This window comes from Aptenodytes patagonicus, chromosome 1 (assembly GCF_965638725.1).
Source record: "Aptenodytes patagonicus chromosome 1, bAptPat1.pri.cur, whole genome shotgun sequence".
NCBI lineage: Eukaryota > Metazoa > Chordata > Aves > Sphenisciformes > Spheniscidae > Aptenodytes > Aptenodytes patagonicus.
In genome coordinates this window covers 218,789,447-218,816,648 of record NC_134949.1, presented here as the reverse complement: position 1 = coordinate 218,816,648, position 27,202 = coordinate 218,789,447, and the positions used below count along the sequence as shown (strand labels likewise).

Sequence of the window (27,202 nt, the reverse complement as noted above, 5' to 3'; positions counted from 1 at the left end):
CCCTGTTTTGTCACTAGTTACCCTTGACTTGTTTCATCTTGATTCACCTGAAGACAATGTTAATTAACAACTATGTGAATTTAACTCTTCAGAAAGGGGCAGGAAAAACTGCATTAGGGTTCAGTCTTACGAGCTGAGTTCTTCTGGAGAACTGAATGTTGAGAAAGGCTGAGAGACTTGGGGTTGTTCAGCCTGGAGAAGAGAAGTCTCTGGGGAGACCTTATTGCTGCCTTTCAGTACTTAAAGGGGGCTTATGAGAAAGATGGGGACAGACTTTTTAGCAGGGCCTGTTGTGATAGGACAAGGGGTGATGGTTTTAAACTAAAAGAGGGTAGATTTAGACTGAATATGAGGAATAATTTTTTTTACAATGAGGGTGGTGAAACACTGGCACAGGTTGCCCAGAGAGGTGGTGGATGCCCCATCCCTGGAAACATTCAAGGTCAGGTTGGACGGGGCTTTGAGCAACCTGATCTGGTTGAAGATGTCCCTGCTCATTGCAGGGGGATTGGACTAGATGACCTTTAAAGGTCCCTTCCAACCCAAACCATTCTATGATTCTATGATTCTGTGTTCAATCCTGCCACTTTATCCAGGAAACTGAACTTGCAATGGGAATATTTCATTGTGAACATTTTTATTGCTTCTTTCTGAACAGCTATATTTTCACTGTCATCATCATCTTCCTCATATGAAACAAGAACATTCAAGTGTGAGGGGTGACAAAAAAGTGTAATGATGATGGTTGCCTGGTCAGGGTATTGAGAAGACGGGCTGGAGGACCAATGGACAAGTAGACTATTACTGCAGTCACATCACAAATATGAGCTGTCAGAAACTACATTGCAAAGAAATAGGTTTTGATATCACTGCTGGTGCTACCCAACTGGGAAAGCACAGCCATCACCATGAGTCTTACTTGACCAGTAGCCAAAGACAGTTTTGAATAGTTGCTATCAATGAACAGCTCATAATAAATTTCAGCTGTCAAAGTTATGGAAAAAGTTAAGTATATTTTTGAGAAAATGGCAATCTGCTTATGGACAATCTGGGCAGACTGGGTACGCTGGATAAAGTATACATTGTGAATCATAGTTGTTCAGCTCTTGTAATAGTCTGGAAGTCTCTTAGGATTTAAAGCAACCTGAACAACTGACAAACTTGGAGGAATTCAAGTGTGGTTTTATAATATCTGGTTCAACAGACTGAACTGGATCACTCTCACTAGCAATTATGTGTTTCACCAAGCATCTGGAAGCTTCATTGATGTTTATATTTTCCTGCAAGTGAAAGAGAAAGAGAGGTTGATTAGTCAATATTAATTACACCATGCTGCATATTTTCTGTGCATAATTAAATTTTTCTCTAGGCAACATGAACAGTTTACTTTCCTTAATAAACAACTTTTAAAAATTGACTGTATTACATAATGCTTACTGTCGTTTTTAAGGTAGGTAGGTGTTTTGTATATTATGATTCATATGTCCTTTAAATTATACACAGAGCTCACTTTAAATTACCCTAAATTCTTGGTGATTTGATTGCTTCGATAAACTAAACAAAAAAATGCCAGAGGGATGTTAAAGACAGATGCCTGAAATAACGCTCCAAAATCCACATTTTACTGCTTGAAAAATGGTTACTCTAATTTTCAAATTATTAATTACCTATCAGCAACTACAGCCATCAATAGCACTTATTTTTTAAAGCCTTTCCCACATTTTCAGGAAGATTTCTGTATACAATGCTCACAATGAAACCTGTGATGAACCAGATTCGTTGAATAAATGATACAATCTCAAGTTATTCACAAAACAGTAAAAAAAGTTCTACATCATTCGCAGTCCTCACTTATTTTTTGTTGAGGCTGAGTTATCTCCAATGTACTGCTTCAGAAGAGCTGTATCACCATTGGTTTCATTTGTAAGACAGAAATCCTCACTCTAGGGGTTTAGAACAAAAGGCAAAGCACATCTTTTTCTACATGTGCCTTATTTCAACAGCACATTTAACTTGCAGCAACCCTTACTCTGTTTGTAGAATAAGCAAAGCTGAAACAGCCTGATCAGTGAGACACAGCTCAGCACAGCATAGAAAATAAGCAGTAATACTGCATAAGGATTTTTTTTTTTTTTGTGACGGCCACCGATATGTTTGGAGTGAAAAGTCAGGCTTTCTGGCATAAAAGACACTCTTCTATTCTAACTGTTGGCATTGATTACTTATTTTATATGACAGGAGATAGAAACCTCACCGTAGCTTCAATTTGCTGGGAAATTGTATCACACACCCACATACATACATATAGAAATGTATACAAATATATATGTATATATTTATGTATATGCACATACTCCCCTCGCTCCATAAAGATTATGTTTTTATTTGCAATCCGAAACTGACCCAGGTTTCCAAGCTGAATCTGGAGCCTGTTGTACTGAGACCATAAACATCCATGCACACAATGCCATGAAGTCTACCTTCAGCAAATGCTCAGCATCAATTCAGCATCATTAATAAAATAACCTGTAAAATTTAATATGTGAAACTTTTTTTTTGCATGTGTATGTTCAAAAAAAGTCAGATGAGATGTTTAAGTATGAAGTTCAGCTATAAAAGAAAGAAACCAAAGTACATGTGTGTATGTTTCAGTAGAGTTGGTACAATTATATGAAGATCAAAAGCTAAAGTAATGGATTGTGTGGGGTTGATTTCTAATCCCCTTGAAATCAATGGCAAAGCTCCACAAACTCCATTGACCATCCCTTCGCACCACAGTAAAGAGCTGAAATCTGGGGATCCAACTGAAGACGTTAGTTAGTGCCAAGATTTCACGGGTTTCTTCAACTACACAAGTGAACTTAAATATTTGAAATTTGATCTGTAAAGAGTATCAGCTGGTTGTAAAAAAACAATCTTTAGACAAGTCATTTACATACTAACCCCTAGAAAGTAATACAGAGCCGGGAATCAGCTCTGTACTGAGATGTTAAAATGTTACTGTATCACATGGCTCTCTCAGACCAGACAAGCAAATTCCTCAAGCATGCACCAAAAGTCTTTTTCAGAACACTGTGAAATTTTATTAGAAAAAATAGACAATGAAAAATATCTCTCTGTACTGCTTAGAAAGCTGAAGACAAAAGAGAATTTTAAACGCACAAAAACACCCACGAAAAATCTTTTGCATTGTGTTTTCCTTTATTAATAAACTGATAAGCATCATTTACCCATGTGCTGCTTCTCTCTTGGGATGGCAGCATGCATTTTTTCAATAATGTCTTAGTGACTATCTGAGATTGTGCCCAAATTGATTAATGCTCAGATGTATTAACAGAAACCATCTCTGTCAGAGGCTTAAGATCAGCATTTTGTACGAATGGGAAAGGGAGAAGGAACCCAAGCCCGCAAAAGCATAAAACAGGTATAGGTGGACATCCCTCAACCCCACTGGTGATAGATGGAAGTCCATGTGCCAGACCCCAGCCTAAAAATTCAGAAGGAAAAAACAATGCTGTTTTACTTCAGCCAGAACTCAAACCAAAGTGAAATTGGATTATCAAACCTCTTTTTAAATCTATATTTTTTTTGAGGAAGAAAGCCAAATTTGAATATGCAAGTATTGTTTTGACATTAAAAGTCAAAATATTTAGTTTTGGGAATATGAAAATTAAAAGCTTCTCTTTTTCTGCATTGTTGTTTCTCCTTCTTAATGAAATGATTTACCAAATTCAACCCGTATTTCTTATTACATTATTAATTGCATTTTGGATTGAGTTTGCTGTTTTCCTGGCAGGTATCTGCCCAGATCTACTGACTATCTGTAAAGCGGGATTAGATACAGATAGAGGTCATCCCTGGCTCTGGCCATTCCACTTGAAAAGGCTTCTACTTTCAGTCCATGCCCACCTTCCTCTCTGCTAGGGCATCATCCCTTCAGATGGGCCTGCTGAAGTTTGTGACTGAGCTCTTCTTCAAGCAAAATCCTCGCTGGTTTGCGAGGATTCACCATTCAAAGCATTTGCACCCATGCCATTAAAATTCTGCTTTTTGTTCTGTATGAGAGGAAAGGAATAAAAAGTCCTTTCCATAATGTGTGTTAGATCAGAGAGGCATTTTCTTATCCTGAACATTTATATGAACTGTCTAAGCTGTGTGGATGAAAATTTCTGCTGGGGTACAAAGGGAGAAAGAGAGGAAGGGTGACCCTGGCAGACAGCACAGCTGTTTTTGAGCTTGTGTCTAGCTCCAGCCTTCTCCCATGGTTCAGATGACAACTGGTACGTGGTATGGATGAGAAGCGACATGTTAATTCACTCTCTGCAAGGAGCATATGCTCATGCCAACAAAGCAACTCCTGCTGTCCCAGATCTATGCCTTGACCGCTTCCTTTCTGATGCTACTATTGTCTGTTGTTACAACCCTAATCCTACAGTGCCTACTCTGTGTCCCAGGTCTGTGGATCAGACATGGCTGTATTCTGGTCTGTCTAATGAAATATTGATTTCTGCACCTCTCCTCTTACAATGCGTTTTGGGAAAAAAAAAAAAAAAAAAAAAAATCAATATTCTGCTAGGCAGCAAAGCAGCTGCAGACAGTAGAAGGTGATCTGCTATCCAAACACAGACACCCAGAGACCTGGTAATTTTAGAGGGCAGGAGGTGTTGAAAGGCAATCTAGGGAAGGGCAGAGAAAAAGGAGCAGGTGAAAATCCACCCAACAAATACAAAGAAACCAACAACCAGAGCGTAAGATTGGACCGAGAGGAATAATCACAGACACCCTACTAATTGTACTAAAACATAGAAACAGCCCCAATTATGCCTAAAAATAAAATTAATTACGTTTCAGAAAAGAAAGAAAATACAGGCGAGACAACAGAGTGAAATGATGTTTTTCTGTGAGTCTCTATGTTGAAATGCCTTAACTGTCATCTCCCTTATGGCTTTTGTTCTACACAAAACACTGCAGGAATTGTGATGATTGCTGCAGTTCAGAGTTTTTTCTTTCTCCTTGCCTCTTCTCTTCTCTTCTCTTCTCTTCCCTTCTCTTCTCTTCTCTTCCCTTCCCTTCCCTTCTCTTCTCTTCTCTTCTCTTCTCTTCTCTTCTCTTCTCTTCTCTTCTCTTCTCTTCTCTTCTCTTCTCTTCTCTTCTCTTCTCTTCTCTTCTCTTCTCTTCTCTTCTCTTCTCTTCTCTTCTCTTCTCTTCTCTCTTCTCTTTTCTCTCCTCTCCTCTCCTCTCCTCTCCTCTCCTCTCCTCTCCTCTCCTCTCCTCTCCTCTCCTCTCCTCTCCTCTCCTCTCCTCTCCTCTCCTCTCCTCTCCTCTCCTCTCCTCTCCTCTCCTCTCCTCTCCTCTCCTCTCCTCTCCTCTCCTCTCCTCTCCTCTCCTCTCCTCTCCTCTCCTCTTCTCCCTCCTCTTCTTTTTTTTTGTTTTTACTAACTTCCTTTCATGTTCTGAACAAATTCTTTAGGTCATACTGAGGGGCCTACTCTGCCTCCTTGGTGGAGCCACTTCTGAACATCAAGATGTTCAGGGGTTATCTAACTCTTGACATGGTACTAGATGCACCTGTAGTGCTGTAGCTTGTTTTCCAGCCTGCTCTGAGGGCACTTTTATCTTCACAGTTCTCCAAATACTGGGGAAGGTCTGTCTACCTATACTACTTTTGAGGCTGCTATTACTCAGCACCACATCTTTGATGTGTTTATCTTCACAGCATCTTTCTGTGATAGGGAAGTGCTGCTATGGCCATTTATCAAATGGAGAAAAAGCAGAGCCCCAAACAGAGAGAACTGCATGAAACCTGGTCCAGCACATGGTGGCTAGCTGGAAGGTGGGAGATGGCATAGTTTGAAGTCTTCTCATGATACGGCAGGAACGCAACACCTTTCTTTCCCAAAGCTTGTGGGAGAGTTTTTACTGCAAGACCAAAAAGGAAGGTTCTTACCCATGTTCTGGTGCCTTTGTTGCTATCAGTCCTCTCTTCCTGCTTTGCTCTACTTCTCACATTGACATCCTGATTTAGCATGCTAGCTTTTATGAAACCCTTCCCTGGGCATCTCCCCTTGCCCTGTCCCCTGACATGCCTAACCCATTTCTGTGACTTTTGTGCCTCAGTAAGCTCCAGCTCCTGAAAGACACTGTCACAGTCAATGATGCAAGAACTAAGTTGTGAATCCAGCCCTAAGTGATTTACCCTGCATCAACCTGCCAATGTCTGCCAGAGCAAGGACCTGAACCCAGCCCCGTGATGATGTCTGACTACTTGAGTCGGTCTTTCTCTTGACCCCATTGAGAAGGAATGCAAAAGTGAAAATCAGCACATGCTACTCTTTATTCTATTACCAAATAAAGCAAGGCAAAAAGAATAACTCTGAGCAATCTCTGAAAGCCAGAAAGGAACACTGGAAGACACAAATGAAATTACAGTTTGCTTTGTAGATCAATCTCCTTCAAATGTATGTTTTCAAAGGGCAGTTTTGGGGAAAGGATAGCAACTTGGGGCAGGGAAGTAGAGTTGCACGATTTAAAACCTTTGAACTTATCACTACGGGAAATAATGTCGTAGTCTTGTAATGCAACAATCAACAGAAGGGAAAATAAATACTTTATTGAATGTGTCTCAAAGCAGTACATAAGCTCAGCAAGCTTCTTTGCATTCTGGATTGCCTTCCCCCTTATCTGTGAGCTCTAATGCAGATGCAGAATATTAACATTTAGAACATTCCATTTTAATATATGAAATAAATCCCCTCAGACTAGACTGGCTCTTAGCTCTTTACAGAAGAAAAAAGGCCTTTGCTAGTTTTATGGGCCTGTTTCACTTCGAAATGAAACTTTTTTTCTTTGCCATGCAGGTATCTTAGATTTGTCCGTCTGGTTGTTTTCTGTTATAAAACTGCTCCCTTTCTACATTTGGGTAGTTTCTTTCTCTGGCTGAATCTGATGCTTCTGAGTCTTACCTTGAATGTCAGGGTGAAGAACAACATAGCTACCTAACATGGGCACTTGGGGAGGTCTAAGCCAGCACCGCTTAGAGACATGACCTTCGACTCTATTACTGGAGTTAAAGGAAATCAACTTCCCTTAAGCAAACATTTACAAATTCTGAAATATTCAGGTATTAGATGGGAACCTAGTGAGAATCACACAGTTTCCACATTTTATTTCTATAATGCTCTAAAATCCAGGAGCAGGGATATGACTTTCAAGGTGTTTTAACCTGCAGTCCCCTGGAGCAAGGAATCTGAGGGAATGGCTCCACATGCTCCCTTAGCAGAACTCCCTTGGAAACCACTGGCAGCAGAGTCTTATTACGATGTTGTGCCATACCGCTGTGGTTGTGTTTCTAGGAAAACACAACCATACAAGTTAAAAGCCATCTGGATGCATGAACATGAAATTCATGGATGTGAACTGCTGTGACTGCAACCCTGAGAACAAGATAATTTCTGTAGTTGAATTCTTAGAGCTGGTTGGATATTCTGCAACAAAATTGTTGGACTAAATGACCTCCAGAGGTCCCTTCCGCTCTCAATTCTGTGATTCTGTGAATTTCCAGCTTTTGGCCAGCACTAAGTAATATATTTCATAAAAGTGATCCAGAGAGCTATAGGCTAGCTCTAATACCTGTAGGATGATCCAAAGCAACTTCTTTTAGCCACAGGAAACAAACTCTGCAGAGGATTCTGCACTGAGTGACTGTATATCTGAACTGAAAGCTTCTGCCTTAGGTGTCAGCTTCATTTCTTGGTTTATGGCAGAAGCTGAAATATTTTCTAAGGCTCTGTGTGGTAAGATTGGTTAGACATTTTTTTGAGTGAATTAAAAAGACAATGTAGGGAGCTACACATCCCTAACTGGGTCTGGCAGTCTCAAATGGATTGCTTTGGTTTCAGTCACCAGATCAACAGATTAGCTGTAGTGTGTCAGCCTAATTCAAATACACGTCCAAACCTCGCTTGTCTTTATGGAAATCGAAAACATATATCCCGTTCCTCCGCAAGTCTGCAGTATAGCTTGTTTTTTTCAACTTTCATAATAATCATCCAGTCAGAAGAATTGAAGAATTTGTGTTTTAAACAAAGGATAGTAGAGTTTGTTCGTGCACAGAGCTCACTGGTAAGATGAGCAGAATTGCTGTCCTTGCTTTATGGAAGAAGAGGCTGGATCAGAGGAGAGAGTGACTTTCTGAAGGATACCCGGTAGATCAGTGGCAAAGAGGACTCCTGATTCCTAGTCCAACATTTGGGCACTATGACACACTGTGGACTGCCTCTCAGAAAAAAGCTGGAGAAGGGACATGTTATCATCCACCCTTCCTAGAGGAGGAAAGATTCTATAATTTTTTCCTGGTCCAAATAGGATGTGTCCAAATAGCCCAGAGACTCAATGCTCATTCAGTCTCCAGGCCACGATGCTCAGCAGACAAGGAGCTGTGTGCTTAGCCTAGTTTGGTAAGGATCTGAAAAGCACGGCTACCAGCCCTTCTGGGCAATTTGGACAAAAAGATTTTTCACCTATTTCTGTATTGCTGACAGCAGAATTACAGCAGGGAAAAGAGGAACTCAAGCATAATCACAGCACAGCTATGGTCAGTCGTAAGGTATTTCAAGTCATTTCTGAAGTAGGTATTTTCAAGCACATTTAGTTTTGCCTGACTTGTCTGTTTTGATGCACAAATTCCATTTTCATTATAAAGTGATAATAAGCTTGAAATTGCTGCTTTTCTAATCCAAGTCAAAAGCTCACCTCTTTGAACTAGGAATGGTGGTGAAAACAGTTTAAAGGCTTGGAAATGTGAGTGGAGCTCTCAGCTACTCTGGCCACGTGCTGGATAAGTAATTGTGTGACAGGAAGGAGAAATGTCCTTCTTTTAAAAAAATGCATCTTTCACGATAGTTTGGTAATGAAAGTTATTAAAGAATTTACTATTAAGGGTTATTTCGTGACTATTTGGGGATGTGCCTTTTAGACTGCAATCAATATGAACAAACCAAACAACCATATGTAAAAGAGACCAGGCTCTCCACTGGATACATGGCGATATGTGTAACTTACGACTATGCTGCATTGTGCTGTTGCACCACCAGGCCCCTCTTACATGGCAAACTACCCGAACAAGTTCTTCTATCTTCATAGGGACCAGAAGATTGGAACAGGCTGAGTATTTCCTTTAGATTAATGTAAGAATCAAAACTAGTACATGAGAATGCATTAGGTGGCTCAAATGATTCATATCAAAGTTGTTAACTTAAGAAAAACAGCACCAGGGAATAATACAGTGATGTTTTTGGTGTAATCTGCCAGTGCTACAGACAAAAATTTCAAACTATTGACAGCTTGAAATATGGTAGGTACATATATAGCATGATACTTTCTGCAAGGCAACCAGAACTAAAAGATATATTTTTATAAATAATCACCTTTGTTTTTCCAAAATGCATAAATCATATTCAGTTTGCTCTGAAGGCTATAACATTTCCAAGCATGTCTCCAGAAAACCTCTGGAGATCTAATTATTCCAGGATACCACAAAAAAGAGTTATTACTTATTTGAACTGCTAAAACTGCTAGCTGCAATATGATGACTTCTCTGTTAGTGCTATTCTGCTTCAGAAAAGAGTTTCTATTCTCTATAGCAACCATAGCTAGGTTTTTATTTTCCCCAGATCCAAGTTCAATTATTTAATATTCCCTAGGCTGAAAGAATACCAGATACATGTTACATCCAATATTTTAAAATAATAGTAATAATAACTTTTGTTTAGAAAAAATGCGTAGGTTTTAGTTCAGAATTTAGACCAAATGGGGAAATTATACTGCTCTAACTTAGCCTAAATGTTGTGATTCTACCATCTTTAATGGAATTATTCTTCTTTGCATCATTTTAAAGTCAGAAGCCTCCAACTCTGGGCGGAAAACAGGTGTGGGGATTGCAGAATAACAGATCCTAGCGTTTAGTCTATAGCAACAGAGAACAGTCTGATGAGAGAGTCATGTGTCCTCAACTCTCACTGCTCCCTTCACAATGGCTTTTGAAGATAAGACTTGTCATAACTGGATTTCTTTCTGTTCTTACATGATTGCACTGGTAACCTGAGGACTGCTTGGGTTTCTGAGTTAAATAAAGTAAGAAAAATCTATATATTTCCTTTGTTTAAAATAACCTTTAATTCTATGTGGCTTAGAAAAACTTGGACTAAATTTTCCTCTGTTGTGACTTTTTTAAACTTTAATTGTCCTTTACACTTCCATAGTTTTGCCCAAGACTGGTTCCATCATCACGGTAAAACCCCTCTGCCACCTTTGAAATTGTTTGTATATTCATTCTCTGCCACGGCCTGCAATGGCCCTTGGCACAATAAATGTGGTGGTTCTTTTTAAGAGGTGAACAGGTGCTTGCTGGGGACCAGCGTATGGAATTCATGGTACAGATTCCTTTCTCATAGGCTAAAAAGCAGTGACCAGCTGCATGACTTTGCTGATCCAAACCTAGAATAATGAAACTATGGCCCTGTATCCTTTAAATAACGGTCCATCCTGTTCCCTCTCGTTCTCTTTGAAAGTCTTTTAGATGCAGGCATTTTAAAACAGTCTGTTATTGTCCATCCTGTTCCCTCTCGTTCTCTTTGAAAATCTTTTAGATGCAGGCATTTTAAAACAGTCTGTTATTCATTTCTCTCCACATGATTTTTGTGATGGTTTTGCCCTCAGGTCTTAGTTTTCAGTGAATTGGTTCTTGTCCCCAGAAAACGTAGACTCATGTACATGTCAGAAATGAAGAAAAAGTAATTCTGAAGGAAACAGCCATATACAGTGTTACACATCACTGGTGAACTGGATCCCCAATACTTGCAACCAGATATTTAATGTTATTTGTGGCCTGAAAGACAGTTAGACACCTAACAGAATATTGAAAAGGGGCAGAATATGTAGTTCTTATACAAATAATAATAATTTGTCCTGTAATAATCCCCTCAACTTTCCACATCTTCTTCTTGTAGCTGCTCTTCCAAATGCTTTGCTCTCTAGTTTTTTTTGTTTTGTTTTGTTTTGTTTTCCTGGAATAATTAGCTTTCTGCCATAATTATCACGAAGAAGCTGGTGTACGAGATCTTGGCCTCTTTCTTAATCAGAACTAGATGCTGTCCATAGTAAAAGTTTGGTTATCCTAGAGAGGAACGCTGGATTCTGGTGGCCTCACCCAGCACAAATCAGCAAAGAACCACAGACCTGAATTCAAACCAGGTCCTGCACATGCAGGGATGAGAAGTACCCTGTTTGTAGAGCAAGATAATTTACACGCTGACCTAGACCAAAACGTCTCCCTAAAAATGGCATTTTGAAGAAACAGTGACTAGTTTTGAGACCCATTCGGCAGGAAAGCAAAGACACTGACCACAAAGACATCTCAGCCCAGAGTTCATGCAATGCTTGAGGCAGACTAGGACATGCTGCTAGTCACTTGCTGTTACTTCTGCTGATTACAAGTGAGACTTCTTTTAAATATTAATGCTTGAAGAAGGATCAAGACCAGAAAAGTAAAATACAAGTATACACTCCAAAGGTTCTTAAGTAACTTTCATAAAGTGCTTAAAAGAAATTAAACAACTGAATGTAGCATTTTGGCTTTCAGTCTACTAACAATCTAGGTCAAACCAGAGCCAAACTGTTTACATTTAAAACATCCAAATGTTCCCCAGAGCTGTTAATGATGACACCAGCTTTCATAATCGGAGAATACAATAAACACAATATCCATTGAGCTGTTGTGTTCAAATCAATATTTCACATGCCATCTCTCCAAATCTTGCATTCACTGAGATTATCTGAGAAAGCTCAAATTGATATACTGGACCACTGTACCTTGGGCCTTTATGCTTTGGAAGTCCCAGTGCCCTTTCTGATTTTTATCTCCATTTTCTTATAGGCACCCAGGAAATCTGTACCAAGGCAAGGAATTGAACCTCAGAGCAGCTCATTCAGCACTTTGACCACTGATCTTTCCTTCTTCCCCAGCTTTGTGATTTTTTTGAAAAGGCTTTTGAGAATGAGAGCTTATAACAGTAAGCATCGTACAAGCGCTACAGTAGACTGACTCTTTTTCTGGAATCTAACACAATAAAGCTATTGTCTCAAATCAGCATTTCTCAGGCAAAGTGGTTATATAAATATTTAGAGATAATATTCACTGTTAAGAATTATGAAAAATATCCTCATATCATTCATAAGAGGTAGCTTTTGTGCCTTACCAAAGGTCATCTTCCTCCCCAGGCTATTACACAGTAAGTTGTTGGCCAGTTAGTTACATACTTTGCTGCTGGCCTATCATGTTAGAGCAGCTGCATTTCAGAACATTGCATATAATTTGCTTTGCAATAAAAGGCCTAAAAGAAATAGAAATGTATTAATTTACAAATTCACCTTTAATTAATTCCACCAAGAGAGGAGCTTTGCAAGGTACACATTTCAACCAAGTGAACTATTTTAGGAACCAATTTCTCTGTACTTGGAGAAACATTTAAAAAGAAATGGAAACATTACCTTGGCTGATGTTTCAAACCAGCCCACGAAACCATTCTCTTTGCAGAACTGATCCATCTTGATGCCGTTGTTCATAAGAACATCTATTCCCTGGTCGCATTTGTTTGCTAAGAGGACTGTAGGCACAGGTTTGCCATTTGGAAGAACCAACTTGGAGTCCAAATCCTCTTTCCATTTTGTCACTGCTTCAAATGTTGCAGGTCTTGTAACATCAAAGACAATAAATGCCCCCATGGCCTCTCTGTAATATACCCTGGTCATGTTTCCAAATCTTTCCTGACCTGTGATGAAGAAAGGAGGAGGGGGAAAAAACCACCACCTTGTAAAAATCACTGCTTCCAATCTAGGTCAATATTTCACATAGCAGGTTTTCTAAGAGAACATTACTGAAGGTAGGACTTCATTTTGTAAGTCTCTGGAAAGCTACTTTTTGTCTAAATAATAAGTACCATGCTAGACACATCTGTATGAAAATGCAAGAGAGTATAGCATGAAAAAGGAATTTCAAAGCAAACATCCAAGGAAATTTAATAACTTTATGACAAGCTTGAAGTTCAGTGTACAATCTTATTAACCTGCCAGATTTCTAGGTCTGTGGATATGTCCTGGTTTTGGTTGGGATAGAGTTAATTTTCTTCCTAGTAGCTGGCACAGTGCTGTGTTTTGGATTTAGGGTGAGAATAATGTTGGTAACACACCGATGTTTTAGTTGTTGCTAAGCAGTGCTTACACCAGTCAAGGACTTTTCAGCTCCCCATGCTCTACCGACTGAGAAGGCTGGAGGGGCACAAGAAGCTGGGAGGGGGCACAGCCAGGACAGCTGACCCCAACTGGCCAAAGGGACATTCCATACCATGGGACGTCATGCTCAGTACATAAACTGGGGAAAGCTGGCCGGGGGGGCCGCTGCTCGGGGACTGGCTGGGCATCGGTCGGGGGGTGGTGAGCAATTGCATCGTGCATCACTTGCTTTGTATATTATTATTATTATTATTATTATTATTATTATTATTATTTTATTCTATTTCCATTACTAAACTGTTTTTATCTCAACCCACGAGTTTTCTCACTTCTACTCTTCCGATTCTCTCCCCCATCCCACCGGGGGGCGGGGAGTGAACGAGCAGCTGTGTGGTGCTCAGTTGCTGACTGAGGTTAAACCACGACAGGATAGTACCAAGGGTCTTGGTGTACGTTATAGGACTTTAAATAGGAGTCACAAAAAATCTAGATACCAGACTGGAAGCTCCTTGATACTATGGTATTTTGTGGGAAACATCTAACACAACTGATCTGCTCATGCATGAAGAGGATCCTGCATATTCTCATGCAAGTGATAATCAACAGTAACATAAATAAGCTCTGCAGCCATACCAGGCATTAGAGTCATTATGAATTTACTTTTACTGGCAAACTAAAACACAGAGGTGAGAAAGGTGAATTTAAAGCCTTTCAAATGTGGAAAGCATTCTAAGAAATAGCACAGCAGTAGCAATACGAAGAACTGTATTGCTCCAGTGAAAAGATCTGGGAGGAGACATTTCACACTAGATCTGTTCAGAACCTTTATGGTTTTATATGCTGAATTCAAAGTGTTTTCTGGGAAGTTATTTACAGTATTTTTGTGAGCTAACAATATATTATTATATTCAAACATGGACATTTGTAAATATCTATCATTTTACATGATTAACAGTGTAAAAATTAACACACGATGTCAGGATGTGGTATGTTGATCAGCTGTGGGTTTGTTAATACATATGCTGTTTTCATGGGAACTTTGAAAAAATGTTTCCAAGAATGGAAACAAATTACACAGAATTTTTCTTGAAGTGAAAAAATAGAATTTCCATTGATGTCTACTGCTGAGCGGTGATCCAAAAAAGAAGAATTATAAATTCCTGAAACATCTCACTACAAAAGCAGTCTTTAAGCAAGACAACTCTTGTATTTAACCATATGCTCCCATAGCTGAGAAAAGGTGCTATGAAAATAGACAACATTCAATAGAAACCTGTTTCTAGCCTTATTTTCTCAATGTGCATGATTTTGAGTAGGTTAGTAAGACAAGAAGATTGGCAGTCTGCCTCTGACCCTAGGAAGGTTACCTGTGGCGGTTTTATCTGATGAAAATTGTGCTGTCAAATGTAAGGCTGGGTTAAGAACTGAAGAGTGCTGATTACTGGACTTCTAGACCATGTAGTTCCATTTAATGGAAATAGCAGTGAACGCACTAAGGGGTCAACACCATCTGTTTGCGATGTTGATCTTTGGTTTTAGGCACCAGCTCTTGCAGCAAGGAGAAAGGCATTCACATGCTACAGAAACCAAAAGTGGTCCTCCCCAAATTCATGTTAGATTTTTTTTACCTTAAACAAACACTGTGTCCCATTGATAAAGCAAGATAGAAATATAACATTTCTGGGAAATATGAGGTCATATTGAATATTTCTTATGGCTATACTTTATTAAAATGTCTTATGATTCCTATCAGTGGGCTAATTAGATGAATGGCTAAGTCATGTGCTATTCAATAATCTCCTTGTTGAGCAATTTTTTTTTTCATCTGCAAGAAGGTGCCTTCAAACAAGTCAAGGTCTGATTAGAAACTTAGCAGTGAGGCAAGCAGCAACATATACAAATAGGTTTTGATGCATATAGTATTTCTGTCATACTTCATACTTCTCATGCAAAGTTCTTGAGATGCACTGTAGATGAGATGTAGATAACGTAAGAACAGGTAAACTTGGGTCTTATTGGGACACAGCTATCTAACATAGAATCATAGAATCATAGAATGGTTTGGGTTGGAAGGGACCTTTAAAGGTCATCTAGTCCAACCCCCCCTGCCACGAGCAGGGACATCTTCAACTAGATCAGGTTGCTCAGAGCCCCCTCCAACCTGACCTTGAAGGTTTCCAGGGATGGGGCATCCACCACCTCTCTGGGCAACCTGTGCCAGTGGTTCACCACCCTCAGCATAAAAAATTTCTTCCTTACATCTAGTCTAAATCTACACCCCTTTAGTTTAAAGCCATTCCCCCTTGTCCTGTCGCTACAGGCCCTGCTAAAAAGTTTGCCACCATCTTTTTTATAAGCCCCCTTGAAGTACTGACAGGCTGCAATAAGGTCTCCCTGAAGCCTTCTCTTCTCCAGGCTGAACAACCCCAACTCTCTCAGCCTTTCTTCATAGGAGAGGTGTTCCATCCCCCTGATCATTTTCGTGGCCCTCCTCTGGACCCGCTCCAACAGGTCCGTGTCTTTCTTGTGCTGAGGGCTCCAGAGCTGGATGCAGTACTCCAGGTGGGGTCTCACCAGAGCAGAGGAGAGGGGCAGAATCACCTCCCTCAACCTGCTGGCCACGCTGCTTTGGATGCAGCCTAGGATATACGCTTGGCCTTCTGGGCTGCGAGTGCACATTGCTGGCTCATGTCCAGCTTTTCATCCACCAGTACCCCCAAGTCCTTCTCGGCAGGGCTGCTCTCAATCCCTTCATCCCCCAGCCTGTATTGATACCAGGGCTTGCCCTGACCCAGGTGCAGGACCTTGCCCTTGGCCTTGTTGAACCTCATGAGGTTCACATGGGCCCACTTCTCCAGCTTGTCCAGGTCCCTCTGGATGGCATCCCGTCCCTCTGGCCTGTTGACCGCACCACTCAGCTTGGTGTGGTGGGACATGTTGTCATAGAACATGAACTAATTATTAATTTGCAGCATAAAATCATTCATCACAAAGAAAGTTGTTAGAGGAATAAAAGACTCTTGTGATGTGATCTTCTGGCTAGTAGTGGCCCACAAAGTTCTGACAAATGGTGTGACACTGATTCCTCTTCCTGCTTCCAGCTGCTTTTGCACATACTTAGGTTTTTCACTGCACAGAAAAGCCACCGTGTTTGTAATAGCAGCTTTATGCAGGAGGACAGAGCTCACCAATTTCATTATCAATCACTTCAAAGAAAGAGAAAGAATGGAGCTGCTGGCTGAATAAAGTGCTTAAACCCTTTTTGAAGTGGTCTTTTTCCCTATCAGTTGCAATTAATATATGAACATACTTGGCATAAAGGCATTGTGCAACTTTGAATGGAAAAAGTGATGGTTTGTAAACAACAGACTTTTCATTTTATGTCATTTGCATAATGGCTTTAGTTTTATTTAATTTACATTGTGAAAAAAGTGGTCTCTAGTGTTTGCATTGTGCTTGAAGAGTTAAATATTGTGTCTAAGGATCCAGGAGGACTCTTTTCCAAAGATTCTCCCTTATGTGAACAAATACCTATCTTAATAGAAGAGGTTCCTATAACTTTTTCATTTAGCAGAATTACTCATGAAAATAGGCACTGTTTGATGTATTAAAGGTGTCAGAATATGGCCTTAGGTTTTCAGCAACACCATGGCTTAGGCAGTAATTAGGCTAGGAAATAGATCAATCATTAGGTATGCGGTGGTATCTCGCAGGCAGCCTTGAACATTAGAATCTGCCTTATTGCAAGAGGGACTGGGGAAGATGGGTTTTGCTTTTCATTGGAAGGGTCAGAAACTTCTGAAATGTTTGTTTGATCTGGCCCATTGTAATTTACTGCATCCCTTGCAAGGCCACTGGCATCTGCCATCAAACCACACGAGTCTGATGGCCTTTGCCCACTGAGATGGTGCTTTACGTTGGGATTCATCAGCCCTAATTCAGGTTCCAAAAAATTAACTGGGTGTATCTAAGATTAGGGTCCCTTTATAGTCAGAGACTGAGAAGAGGTATCTAGAGGGCATCTTCTCAGGAAGGACAGACATTTAAGAGTGGTCATATAAGCTTCGTTATGGAGGTATTTAGAATCATAGAATCATAGAATCGTTTACATTGGAAAAGACCTCTAAGATCATCGAGTCCAACCGCTAACCTAGCACTGCCAAGTCCACCAGTAAACCATGTCCCCAAGCACCACATCTACATGTCTCTTAAATACCTCCAGGGATGGTGATGCCACCACTTCCCTGGGCAGCCAGTGCTTGACAACCCTTTCACTGAAGAAATTTTTCCTAATATCCAATCTAAACCTCCCTGGCACAACTTGAGGCCATTTCCTCTTGTCCTGTTGCTTGTTACTTGGGAGAAGAGACCGACACCCACCTCGCTACAACCTCCTTTCAGGGAGTTGGAGAGAGCGATGAGGTCTCCCCTGAGCCTCCTCTTCTCCAGGCTAAACAGTCCCAGTTCCCTCAGCCGCTCCTCATAAGACTTGTTCTCCAGACCCTTCACCAGCCTCGTTGCCCTTCTCTGGACACGCTCCAGCCCCTCAATGTCCTTCTTGTAGTGAGGGGCCCAAAACTGAACACAGTATTCGAGGTGCGGCCTCACCAGTGCCAAGTACAGGGGGACAATCACTTCCCTACTCCTGCTGGCCACACTGTTTCTGATCCTGGGCACACTGCTGGCTCATGTTCAGACGGCTGTCGACCAACACCCCCAAGTCCTTTTCCGACAGGCAGCTTTCCAGCCACTCTTCCCCAAGCCTGTAGCGCTGCATGGGGTTGTTGTGACCCAAGTGCAGGACCCGGCACTTGGCCTTGTTGAATCTCATACAGTTGGCCTCGGCCCATCGATCCAGCCTGACCAGATCCCTCTGCAGAGCCTTCCTACCCTCGAGCAGATCAACACTCCCGCCCAGCTTGGTGTCATCTGCAAACTTACTGAGGGTGCACTCGATCCCCTCATCCAGATCATTGATAAAGATATTTAAACAGAACTGGCCCCAGTACTGAGCCCTGGGGAACACCGCTTGTGACCGGCCGTCAGCTGGATTTAACTCCATTCATCACAACTCTCTGGGCCCGGTTATCCAGCCAGATTTTTACCCAGCAAAGAGTACTCCTGTCCAAGCCATGAGCAGCCAGTTTCTCCAGCAGAATGCTGTGGGCAACGGTGTCAAAGGCTTTACTAAAGTCTAGGTAGACCACATCCACAGCCTTTCGCTCATCCACTAAGCGGGTCACCTGGTCATAGAAGGAGATCAGGTTAAGTCAAGCAGGACCTGCCTTTCATAAACCCATGCTGACTGGGCCTCATCACCTGGTTGTCCTGTACGTGACGCGTGATGGCACTCAAGATGATCTGCTCCATAAAATTCCCCGGCACTGAGGTCAGGCTGACAGGCCTGTAGTTCCTCAGATCCTCCTTCCGGCCCTTCTTGTAGATGGGCATCACATTTGCTAACTTCCAGTCAACTGGGACCTCCCCGGTTAGCCAGGACTGCTGTTAAAGTATTGAAAGTGGCTTGGTGAGCACTTCTGCCAGCTCCCTCAGTACCCTTGGGTGGATCCCATCCAGCCCCATAGACTTGTGTGTGTCTAAGTGGTGTAGCAGGTCGCTAACCATTTCCCCTTGGATTAGGGGGGCTTCAGTCTGCTCCCCATCCCTGTCTTCCAACCAACTCAGGGGTCTGGATACCCCGAGAACAACTGGTCTTACTATTAAAGACTGAGGCAAAGAAGACATTAAGTACCTCATCCTTTTCCTCATCCTTTGTCACTATGTTTCCCCCCACATCCAATAAAGGATGGAGATTCTCCTTAGCCCTCCTTTGGTTGCTAATGTATTTATAGAAACATTTGTTATTGTCTTTCATGGCAGTAGCCAGATTAAGTTCTAGTTGGGCTTTGGCCCTTCTAATTTTCTCCTTGCATAACCTCACAACATCCTTGTAGTCCTCCTGAGTGGCCTGCCCCTTCTTCCAAAGGTCAGAAACTCTCCTTTTTCTCCTGAGTGCCAGCCAAAGCTCTCTGTTCAGCCAGGCCAATCTTCTTCCCTGCTGGCTCGTCTTTCGGCACATGGGGACAGCCTGCTCCTGCGCCTTTAAGATTTCCTTCTTGAAGAATGTCCAGCCTTCCTGGACCCCTTTGCCCTTCAGGACTGCCTCCCAAGGAACTCTATCAACCAGTCTCCTAAACAGGCCAAAGTCTGCCCTCCGGAAGTCCGAGGGAGCAGTTCTGCTGACCCCCCTCCTTACTTCTCCAAGAATTAAAAGCTCTATCATTTTGTGATCGCTATGCCCAAGACAGCCTCCAATTGTCACATCATCCACAAGTCCTTCTCTGTTCACAAACAACAGGTCCAGTGGGGCACCTTCCCTAGTTGGCTCACTCACCAGCTGTGTCAGGAAGTTGTCTTCCACACACTCCGGGAACCTTCTAGACTGTTTCCTCTCTGCTGTATTGTATTTCCAGCAGACATCTGGTAAGTTGAAGTCCCCCACAAGAACAAGGGCTAGCGATTGTGAGATTTCTCCCAGCTGCTTATAGAATATTTCATCTGCCTCTTCATCCTGGTTGGGTGGTCTATAACAGACTCCCACCATGATATCTGCCTTGTTGGCCTTCCCCCTGATTCTTACCCATAAACACTCAACCCTATCATCACCATCATTAAGCTCTAGACAACCAAAACACTCCCTAACGTACGGGGCTACCCCACCGCCTCTCCTTCCTTGCCTATCCCTTCTGCAGAGTTTATAGCCATCATTGCAGCACTCCAGTTGTGAGAGTCATCCCACCATGTTTCCGTGATGGCAACTGTATCATAATTTCCCTGCTGCATAATGGCTTCCATCTCCTCCTGTTTGTTGCCCATGCCGCGTGCATTGGTGTAGATGCACTTCAGTTGGGCTATTGATCCCACCATCCTTTTTGGTGGGAGAAACCCCAGTTCCTACGTGACCATTCTCAAGCACTTCCCTGGTTTCTAACACATCCATAACCCTTTCCTCTTTGCTGCTGCATGGATCTCCATCCCCTAACTCCACTGAGACAGCAGACCGAAGGACCTCGCTAGCACACCATCCCTCAAACATTGGCATGCTGCCCCCAGGCTTATCTCTAGCAAGCCTGGTTTTATCCCTTTCCCCCTTCAAATCTAGTTTAAAGCTCTTTCAATGAGCCCTGCTAACTCCTGTGCAAGGATCCTTTTCCCCCTTTGAGACAGGTGTACCCCATCTGTCACCAGCAGGCCTGGTGTCGTGTAGACCAACCCATGATCAAAAAACCCCAAATTCTGCTGGTGACACCAGGCTCGGAGCCAGGTATTGATCTGCTGGGTCTTCCTGTTTCTTCCCTCATCATTCCCTGCAACTGGAAGGATAGAGGAGAACACTACTTGTGCTCCTGATCCCTTAACCAGTTGTCCCAAGGCCATGAAGTCTCTCTTGATTGCCCTCGGACTTCTTGTTGCAACTTCATCGCTGCCTACCTGAAAAATCATTAACAGATAGTAATCTGAGGGCCGTACCAAGGTAGGAAGTTTTCTCTTCACATCTTCAACCCAGGCCCCAGGGAGGCAGTAGACTTCCCTAAGAAGTGGGTCTGGTCTGCATATTGGGCCTTCTGTTCCCTTCAGAAGGGAGTCTCCTATGACAATGACCCATCTTCTTTTCTTTATGGAAGCAGTTGTGATGCAAGGCATAGGCCGACTTAACCTTGGCGACACGTCCAAGCTAGATGAGCCATCATCCTTGTTATTGTTCTGTTCCACTTGCAGAGCCTCATACCTATTATGCCAGGGCACCTGGGAAGGTGGGGTAGTCACAGAGGAGACGTGCCTGCTGCGCCAGGTAGGAACTTGTTGCCATTGCCCCCTAAGTCACTGTGTTCAGCCAGGCGGAGAGAGGACAGGGAATCCTTCGTATCATGCGTCCTGTCTGCCTGCTGGGCCTGTCCCAGGGAAGGTAGGGTGCGGTTCCAGTAGTCTCTCTCTCTCTCGCTGTCCCTGATACTCCTTCACGTACTCGTCTCCTCCCGGAGCTCTGTCACTAAGCGGAGGAGTTCCTCTGCCTGGGCGCACCTCCCACAGTGTGCTCACTGCTGCCGTCCGGTACTGGCATACGAGCAGGGCACAGCCTGCAGCCTGGCACCTGGCTGGCAGCGAGTTCCCACCGCAGCTCTGTCTGGGAAGCTGCGTCAGTCGTGGTGGGTACAGAGCTTAGAGAGGCCATGGCTTTCTGGCGGGTGGATACCATTGCTCCCTGGTCGAGGTGGCAGAGCTTCAGCGCCCTTCCTGCATGCCCTGCTGCATGAACTGCCGTGCAAACTGCCATGCCACGACCTTGCTGATGCACCACGCCCTGTTTGCCCACCCTGTTCACAACGCTCCTGGTCACTAGTGCGCCCCAGGGGCTTCTTTTATAGGTGGGAGGGGCTTGGCCGCCATTGCTGCTGGCCCCTCTCAGCTCTCCTCAGCCGCTGTCGTCTCACGCAGGCCCCCGGCAGCTCTCTCGGCTCCCCCCGAGGTTCCCCCTGTGCACTGCGCTGGAGCGCTCCTCTGCTGATCCTGCTAGCACCGGAGCTGCTCGCTCTACCCTCAAGCCCCTGGCGAGCCCAGGGTGAGTAGCTTATACTCAGATGGTTCCATATAAGATGTCTTATATGTCATCTGTGTTAAACCAGATGAATCCTACCCCGCTTTGAAGTGAACCCAGTGGGACCAAGGTGCCAAAACAACAAGATTTCCATTAAACGGGAGGACTCCCTGTCTGAATGGCACCTGCCTGCACATGTATCCTAATCTCAGTGGCACCTCTGCAGCAGGGAAAGGTATCATTTCATGGGCTTAAAGCAATCAACAGCTGAATCTTCATAGTTTATAAAAATGCACCCCACATAAATTTGCCAGCATGACTTGTACAGAAATCTACAATTTCCATTAATCACTATCATGTCTGATAAAGTTATAAAAACTGATAAAGTGCTAAAACTCATATAATTTCCACCATCTCGCCCACAGTATCTGAAATAGAGTGCAAGATAAAAATTTATTAAAACTGCCTAATGCCCAGTTTTACAATGGGTTTTACTTCTTGCCACTATCCCTCATCCTAGGAGGCAAAAGCTTCTGGGAACCACCATGCTTCACAGAGGGCCTTTAGCCAACACTGAAAAGCTGGAAATTGTGGAGAAGATTTGAACATTTTTACCTTTCACTTCAAAATAACTTTCAGAATTTTCACCCTTGAATTCAAGTCATTTTCTTTATGGATTGAAACTTAAACCAGCCTTGAGATGGTGTTCACCACCCCAGAATGTGGAAAAGCAGGCTGTCAGCAAGATCAGGTCCACGGATCCCACCACAAATCTATACTGAAATAAAACCATCACAGCGAGGGACTTATTTATGTTTGCAGAACAGTAATTTCAAGGTAACTTAGCCTAGAAATCACCATGACTATCTTGTTTATGCATATGTACTGCAATGCTTAGCAGCCACTAAAATCCTAAACCACTGAGGATGTGCTGTGCCTGGCATTAGTGAACTGTCCGCTTACTCCTTCTGAAGCATAATAATCTTAAAAACTTTACAACTGCAGAGACATTTGCCTGTATCTGTGCAAAGACTGCTGTTTACGAAGGTGAAAGTTGCAGGGAAAGGAAATGAAACTGTTCTTTCACCACCGGTGTTGTGTGGATGTCTCCAACGCGTCGGACCAGCTGTTTATGAGATGAGATCCAGCCTTGTAAAAGCAAACCAACATATTTTTGGTAGCAATGAATAATCCAGTCCACACATACGCAGCAGGAGGGATAATGGTGATGCTGACACGACTCTGAAAAGGTAGCAGGGGAGGGGGGAGGCTCTGAAGTGCTGCTCTCTGCCCTCCGCTGCACTCACAGAGCTGCTCCCTGCAGTAAATCTGCAGCTAAAACTGGTCTTCAGAGAAATCTCAGGGCTGCGTGGACACGAAACATGGACAGTAGCACTGAGAGCAGCCTTGCAGAGAAGTGAAGAGCAAATACACCTGGATCTGCTGTCTGCAATAGTTGGTTTCTTCAAAAGCAGTCCCAGCCTGCATCTGCAGGGCCACCCCCACCACAGCAGCCTTGTTCAAAATATGATTAAGTTTCTTTTAAAGCTTTCCTTCTAACAATCTGTTAATGAATTTAAAGGACACTTATACAGCGGCAGCAGAAAAAATAAGGAAACAAAAAAAAAATTGACTGAGGAGCAAGATTTAAAGATGTATCACACAGCAGTAAAGGTGATGGCACACTTTAAGAGGGACAGGAACTCCAAAAGCAAAAATTTGGGACATTCAGTGAAATAAAATGGAACTGTTGGGAGGATATTAAAGACAAGGAGAATTTTACCATGTATATCCCCTCCCACACAGAATAGTGAAAATTCAGTCACTTGAAACTTTAGGCACTTCACTGGATCAGACATAAATTCATAGATTTTAATGCCAGTGTGTTGTTACAGATATCATAACATCGTTCTACAACTACCTGAAAGGAGGTTGTAGCGAGGTGGGTGTCGGTCTCTTCTCCCAAGTAACAAGTGATAGGACGAGAGGAAATGGCCTCAAGTTGCGCCAGGGGAGGTTTAGATTGGACGTGAGGAAAAATGTCTTTACTGAAAGAGTGGTTAAACATTGGAACAGGCTGCCCAGGGAAGTGGTGGAGTCCCCATCCCTGGAGGTATTTAAAAGACGAGTAGATGAGGCACTTAGGGACATGGTTTAGTGGGTGGTAGTGTTGGGTCGACGGTTGGACTCGATGATCTTGGAGGTCTTTTCCAACCTCAATGATTCTATGATTCTATGATTCTATGATCATAAACCATGAAGTTTTGTCCACTTATTCCTGTTTAACACCCACAGCTGCAGGAATATATTTTCTGTTAAAAAACCCCCAAGTCGTAATGTAATAATATGTGATGCAGAACCTACCTACCTACCTTATCTCTGAATTATTTTTTCTAATGCTTAGTTATCCTTATTGTTCAGCATTTATCTCTCATCTAAATAAATGCCGTTTCAGCATTTAGCTATTAGATCTTACTGTAGTTGTGTTTACCAAATTAAAGAATACAGAAAAATATGTTACAGAGATAGAAACTACATTTAACTATGAAATTAGACAGCATCAGATGAACCAAATTTGCTTTTTCTTCTTATGTCTGTAAGGGTAAACAAAGGTAAACTGCTTAGTCCTACCACAGCTGGAGTATGTCACTCCTCCCATGAAGTCACCATGTACGTAAATCCTACTAATAATGTAAATAAGCTTGACACTAGTTTTACTCAAAACATTTTTGAGAAAATTATTTCTAGATTGTTAAACAATTTACTACCCACTGATCCACACAGTTAAGCGCAAGGAAGAGTACACATCATGCTTAGTAGTAAGCTCATGGACTGTATAATGGAGGGGGAGGAGAGGATGTAAGAGCTAAAATGATACCCGCGATAGACACACGCACATATATATACAACTATATTCATATATTGATACATTTGAAACATTTGCTTCAATTCAAGATGTCCTAAATGCTAAGACAACATCCTTCAGTTTGGTTAGAGACTGAAAATTTATTGCTTTACCCCCAAAGAAAAACATGACCTAATAACAGAGGTTCTGCCAAAAGAGAGGATGTTCTGAGACCAGAGATTTTATTTTCCTCCCTCTTATCCTCGCGTATTTCTGTTTTGCAAGTGGTGATATATGACCAGCCACAGCCAGGATAAAACACTTCCATTCCCTCCATATTTCCAATCAATTTTACTTTGCTTTCATTTTTAAACAACTTTTTTTCTCACCAGCCAGATGCCTTATTTGTGATAACTTCTATGCCAGCACCACTCTGATCTGAATTCAGTGTGTTGCTCACAGAACTTATTTTCTATGTGTAGCCATCAACAGCTAAAGCTCCTTACACAGAAATCACTAAAACAAGGCAGCAACTCTTTTTATTGCTGGGCACTGTCTTGACCTTCACAGAGATGCTTTGAATTGAGCAATTCATATGAAATTTAGTACTATGCTGTAATTCTCTCTGTCAAGTGTGATAACTCAGAAAGCGTGCTAGTCATTCAGTACTACAACTTGGTATAATTGCTTCTGCAGCCTGACTGAAAGCTACATCATATGATCTGCCAGCACATGATTAGTAGTGTAATAAATCTCTGAAACAAGGCATGCAAATGCATTCTTTAAGAATCTGATGCGTTCAGAATTTACTATTAAATGCTTTTTCTCTTGCAGCAAAGTTTTGCTGGATATGTATATATTTATGGTTATAATCGGTCACTGGTGAGCAATAAAAGCAACACTTTCCCCATTATTCCAAGTTTTAATAAAGAAAACTGAGCATATGTGTATTTAATATCATAAAACCACAAGACTATACTGATGTGTAAAAAAACCTGAGGTTATGCATGTTTTGCATAAAGCAGTGCTGTTGCATAAGTTTTAGTACCTGGGTGCCAAATTCAGAGCTCAGACACGAGGCAGCTAAGTGTAGAAGAAAGGCACTCCCTCCACCGATAAGAATGCCAAGAATTTTCTCATTTCACTAGTTTTACTCAGTGCCGTTCCAGACTAGATCACTGAACCCACAGCTCAGGCCACAGGCTGGCACAGTTGCCTAACAGCTGGTAGAATTTTCACCTCTATTCCCTACTTAACAAGTGTAACTTCCTAATTTAACTGAGTTTTTAAAATGTTGTCCTTTTTGCTGTAAGCTATTGTGTTATACCTGTACTTAGATTCCTACATACACGAAATGAAAAATGATTACTTATAGCATGCGAAATATGCCATCAAGATAAACTTTTATTTTGTGGACTGAATAAAAATAATTCCTAGTAATGGGGGTGGCAAAAATAAAAAGTTGTGGGTTTAATTGGAAGCCAAATATAAAAAATCTGAAGCACTGACAGCAACAATGTCGAATTCTGTGGTTTTTAATTATGTAAGCACGCAAGGATAGCTGGACTTCTTTACTCTTTCTCCCCACAGAGAGTAAATTATCTTTTTTTGCTTGATGTTGGACTAAGGACAAGAAAGCATGAGTAAATACATTTTTAACAACCAGGATTATTGCCAAATAGAAACGCTTCTCTTTTCAAAGCATGTTAGAAGTTGTTTACATTTCACTGGGCCGAAGGAAGGAAGGTAGGAGAGAGAGGAAGGAAAGGAAGAAGGAAGGTATTTTGATAAAGTAACTCAGTGATACTGTTTCCTTATTTTTTAAACTCTAAAAATAATTTTAACCATCTTATTGAATCCCTCATCTCTTCCACCAAATTAAATAGATGTAACAGGAAATTCTTGTTAGTCTCCCTCCCATCACAGAGGTCTGTTAGTCTAATGAGGGAAGCTGAACAGCGGCAGCTGCTGGGGAAGAACTGGGGCATTTGGAGAGAGGTGCCCGTGTCCCTGCACGTGTCTAAGGGCTTGGGAGAAAAATCAGGCAGGGCAGGTTTCATTCTGACACCCCTTGTTTGGGCATCTGCTGGCTTTAGGGAAACTCCAAAATGTCAGTCTGCACTTAAAGTTTTCTCTTTTCAGTCTCACCTCCCTCACCACATAGGCACTGGTAGCTTCCAACTTAAAGATTAGTACAAATGAATTTGGGTCTATATTTTGTATTGTCTCTGGATGGGTTATGGGGCCAAGGGTTCTCCTCTGTACTCACCCGCAATATCCCAGAGCTGCAGCCGTACCACAGTCTCAGCATCCCAGCTCAGCACCTTCAAGGCAAAGTCCACCCCGATGGTGGCCCGGTAGTGGGGGGAGAAATTCTGGTGGACATAACGTTTGATGATGCTGGTTTTGCCCACTCCCAGGTCCCCGATCACCAGCAGCTTGTAGAGGTGCTCCTTCTGACTGTGCTTCTGCAT

General features: G+C 42.2%; 1 protein-coding gene across 1 annotated transcript; it reads right to left on the bottom strand.

Moving 5' to 3' along the window:
• Nucleotides 1-1,127: 1,127 nt before the first annotated feature.
• RAB38 (RAB38, member RAS oncogene family) lies at nt 1,128-27,202 on the bottom strand. Its single transcript, XM_076330563.1, has 3 exons — nt 26,998-27,202; nt 12,547-12,827; nt 1,128-1,280 (listed from the first exon to the last, which is right to left on the bottom strand). The coding sequence occupies exons 1-3, from the start codon at nt 27,200-27,202 to the stop codon at nt 1,128-1,130; spliced, it is 639 nt and encodes a 212-aa protein (XP_076186678.1).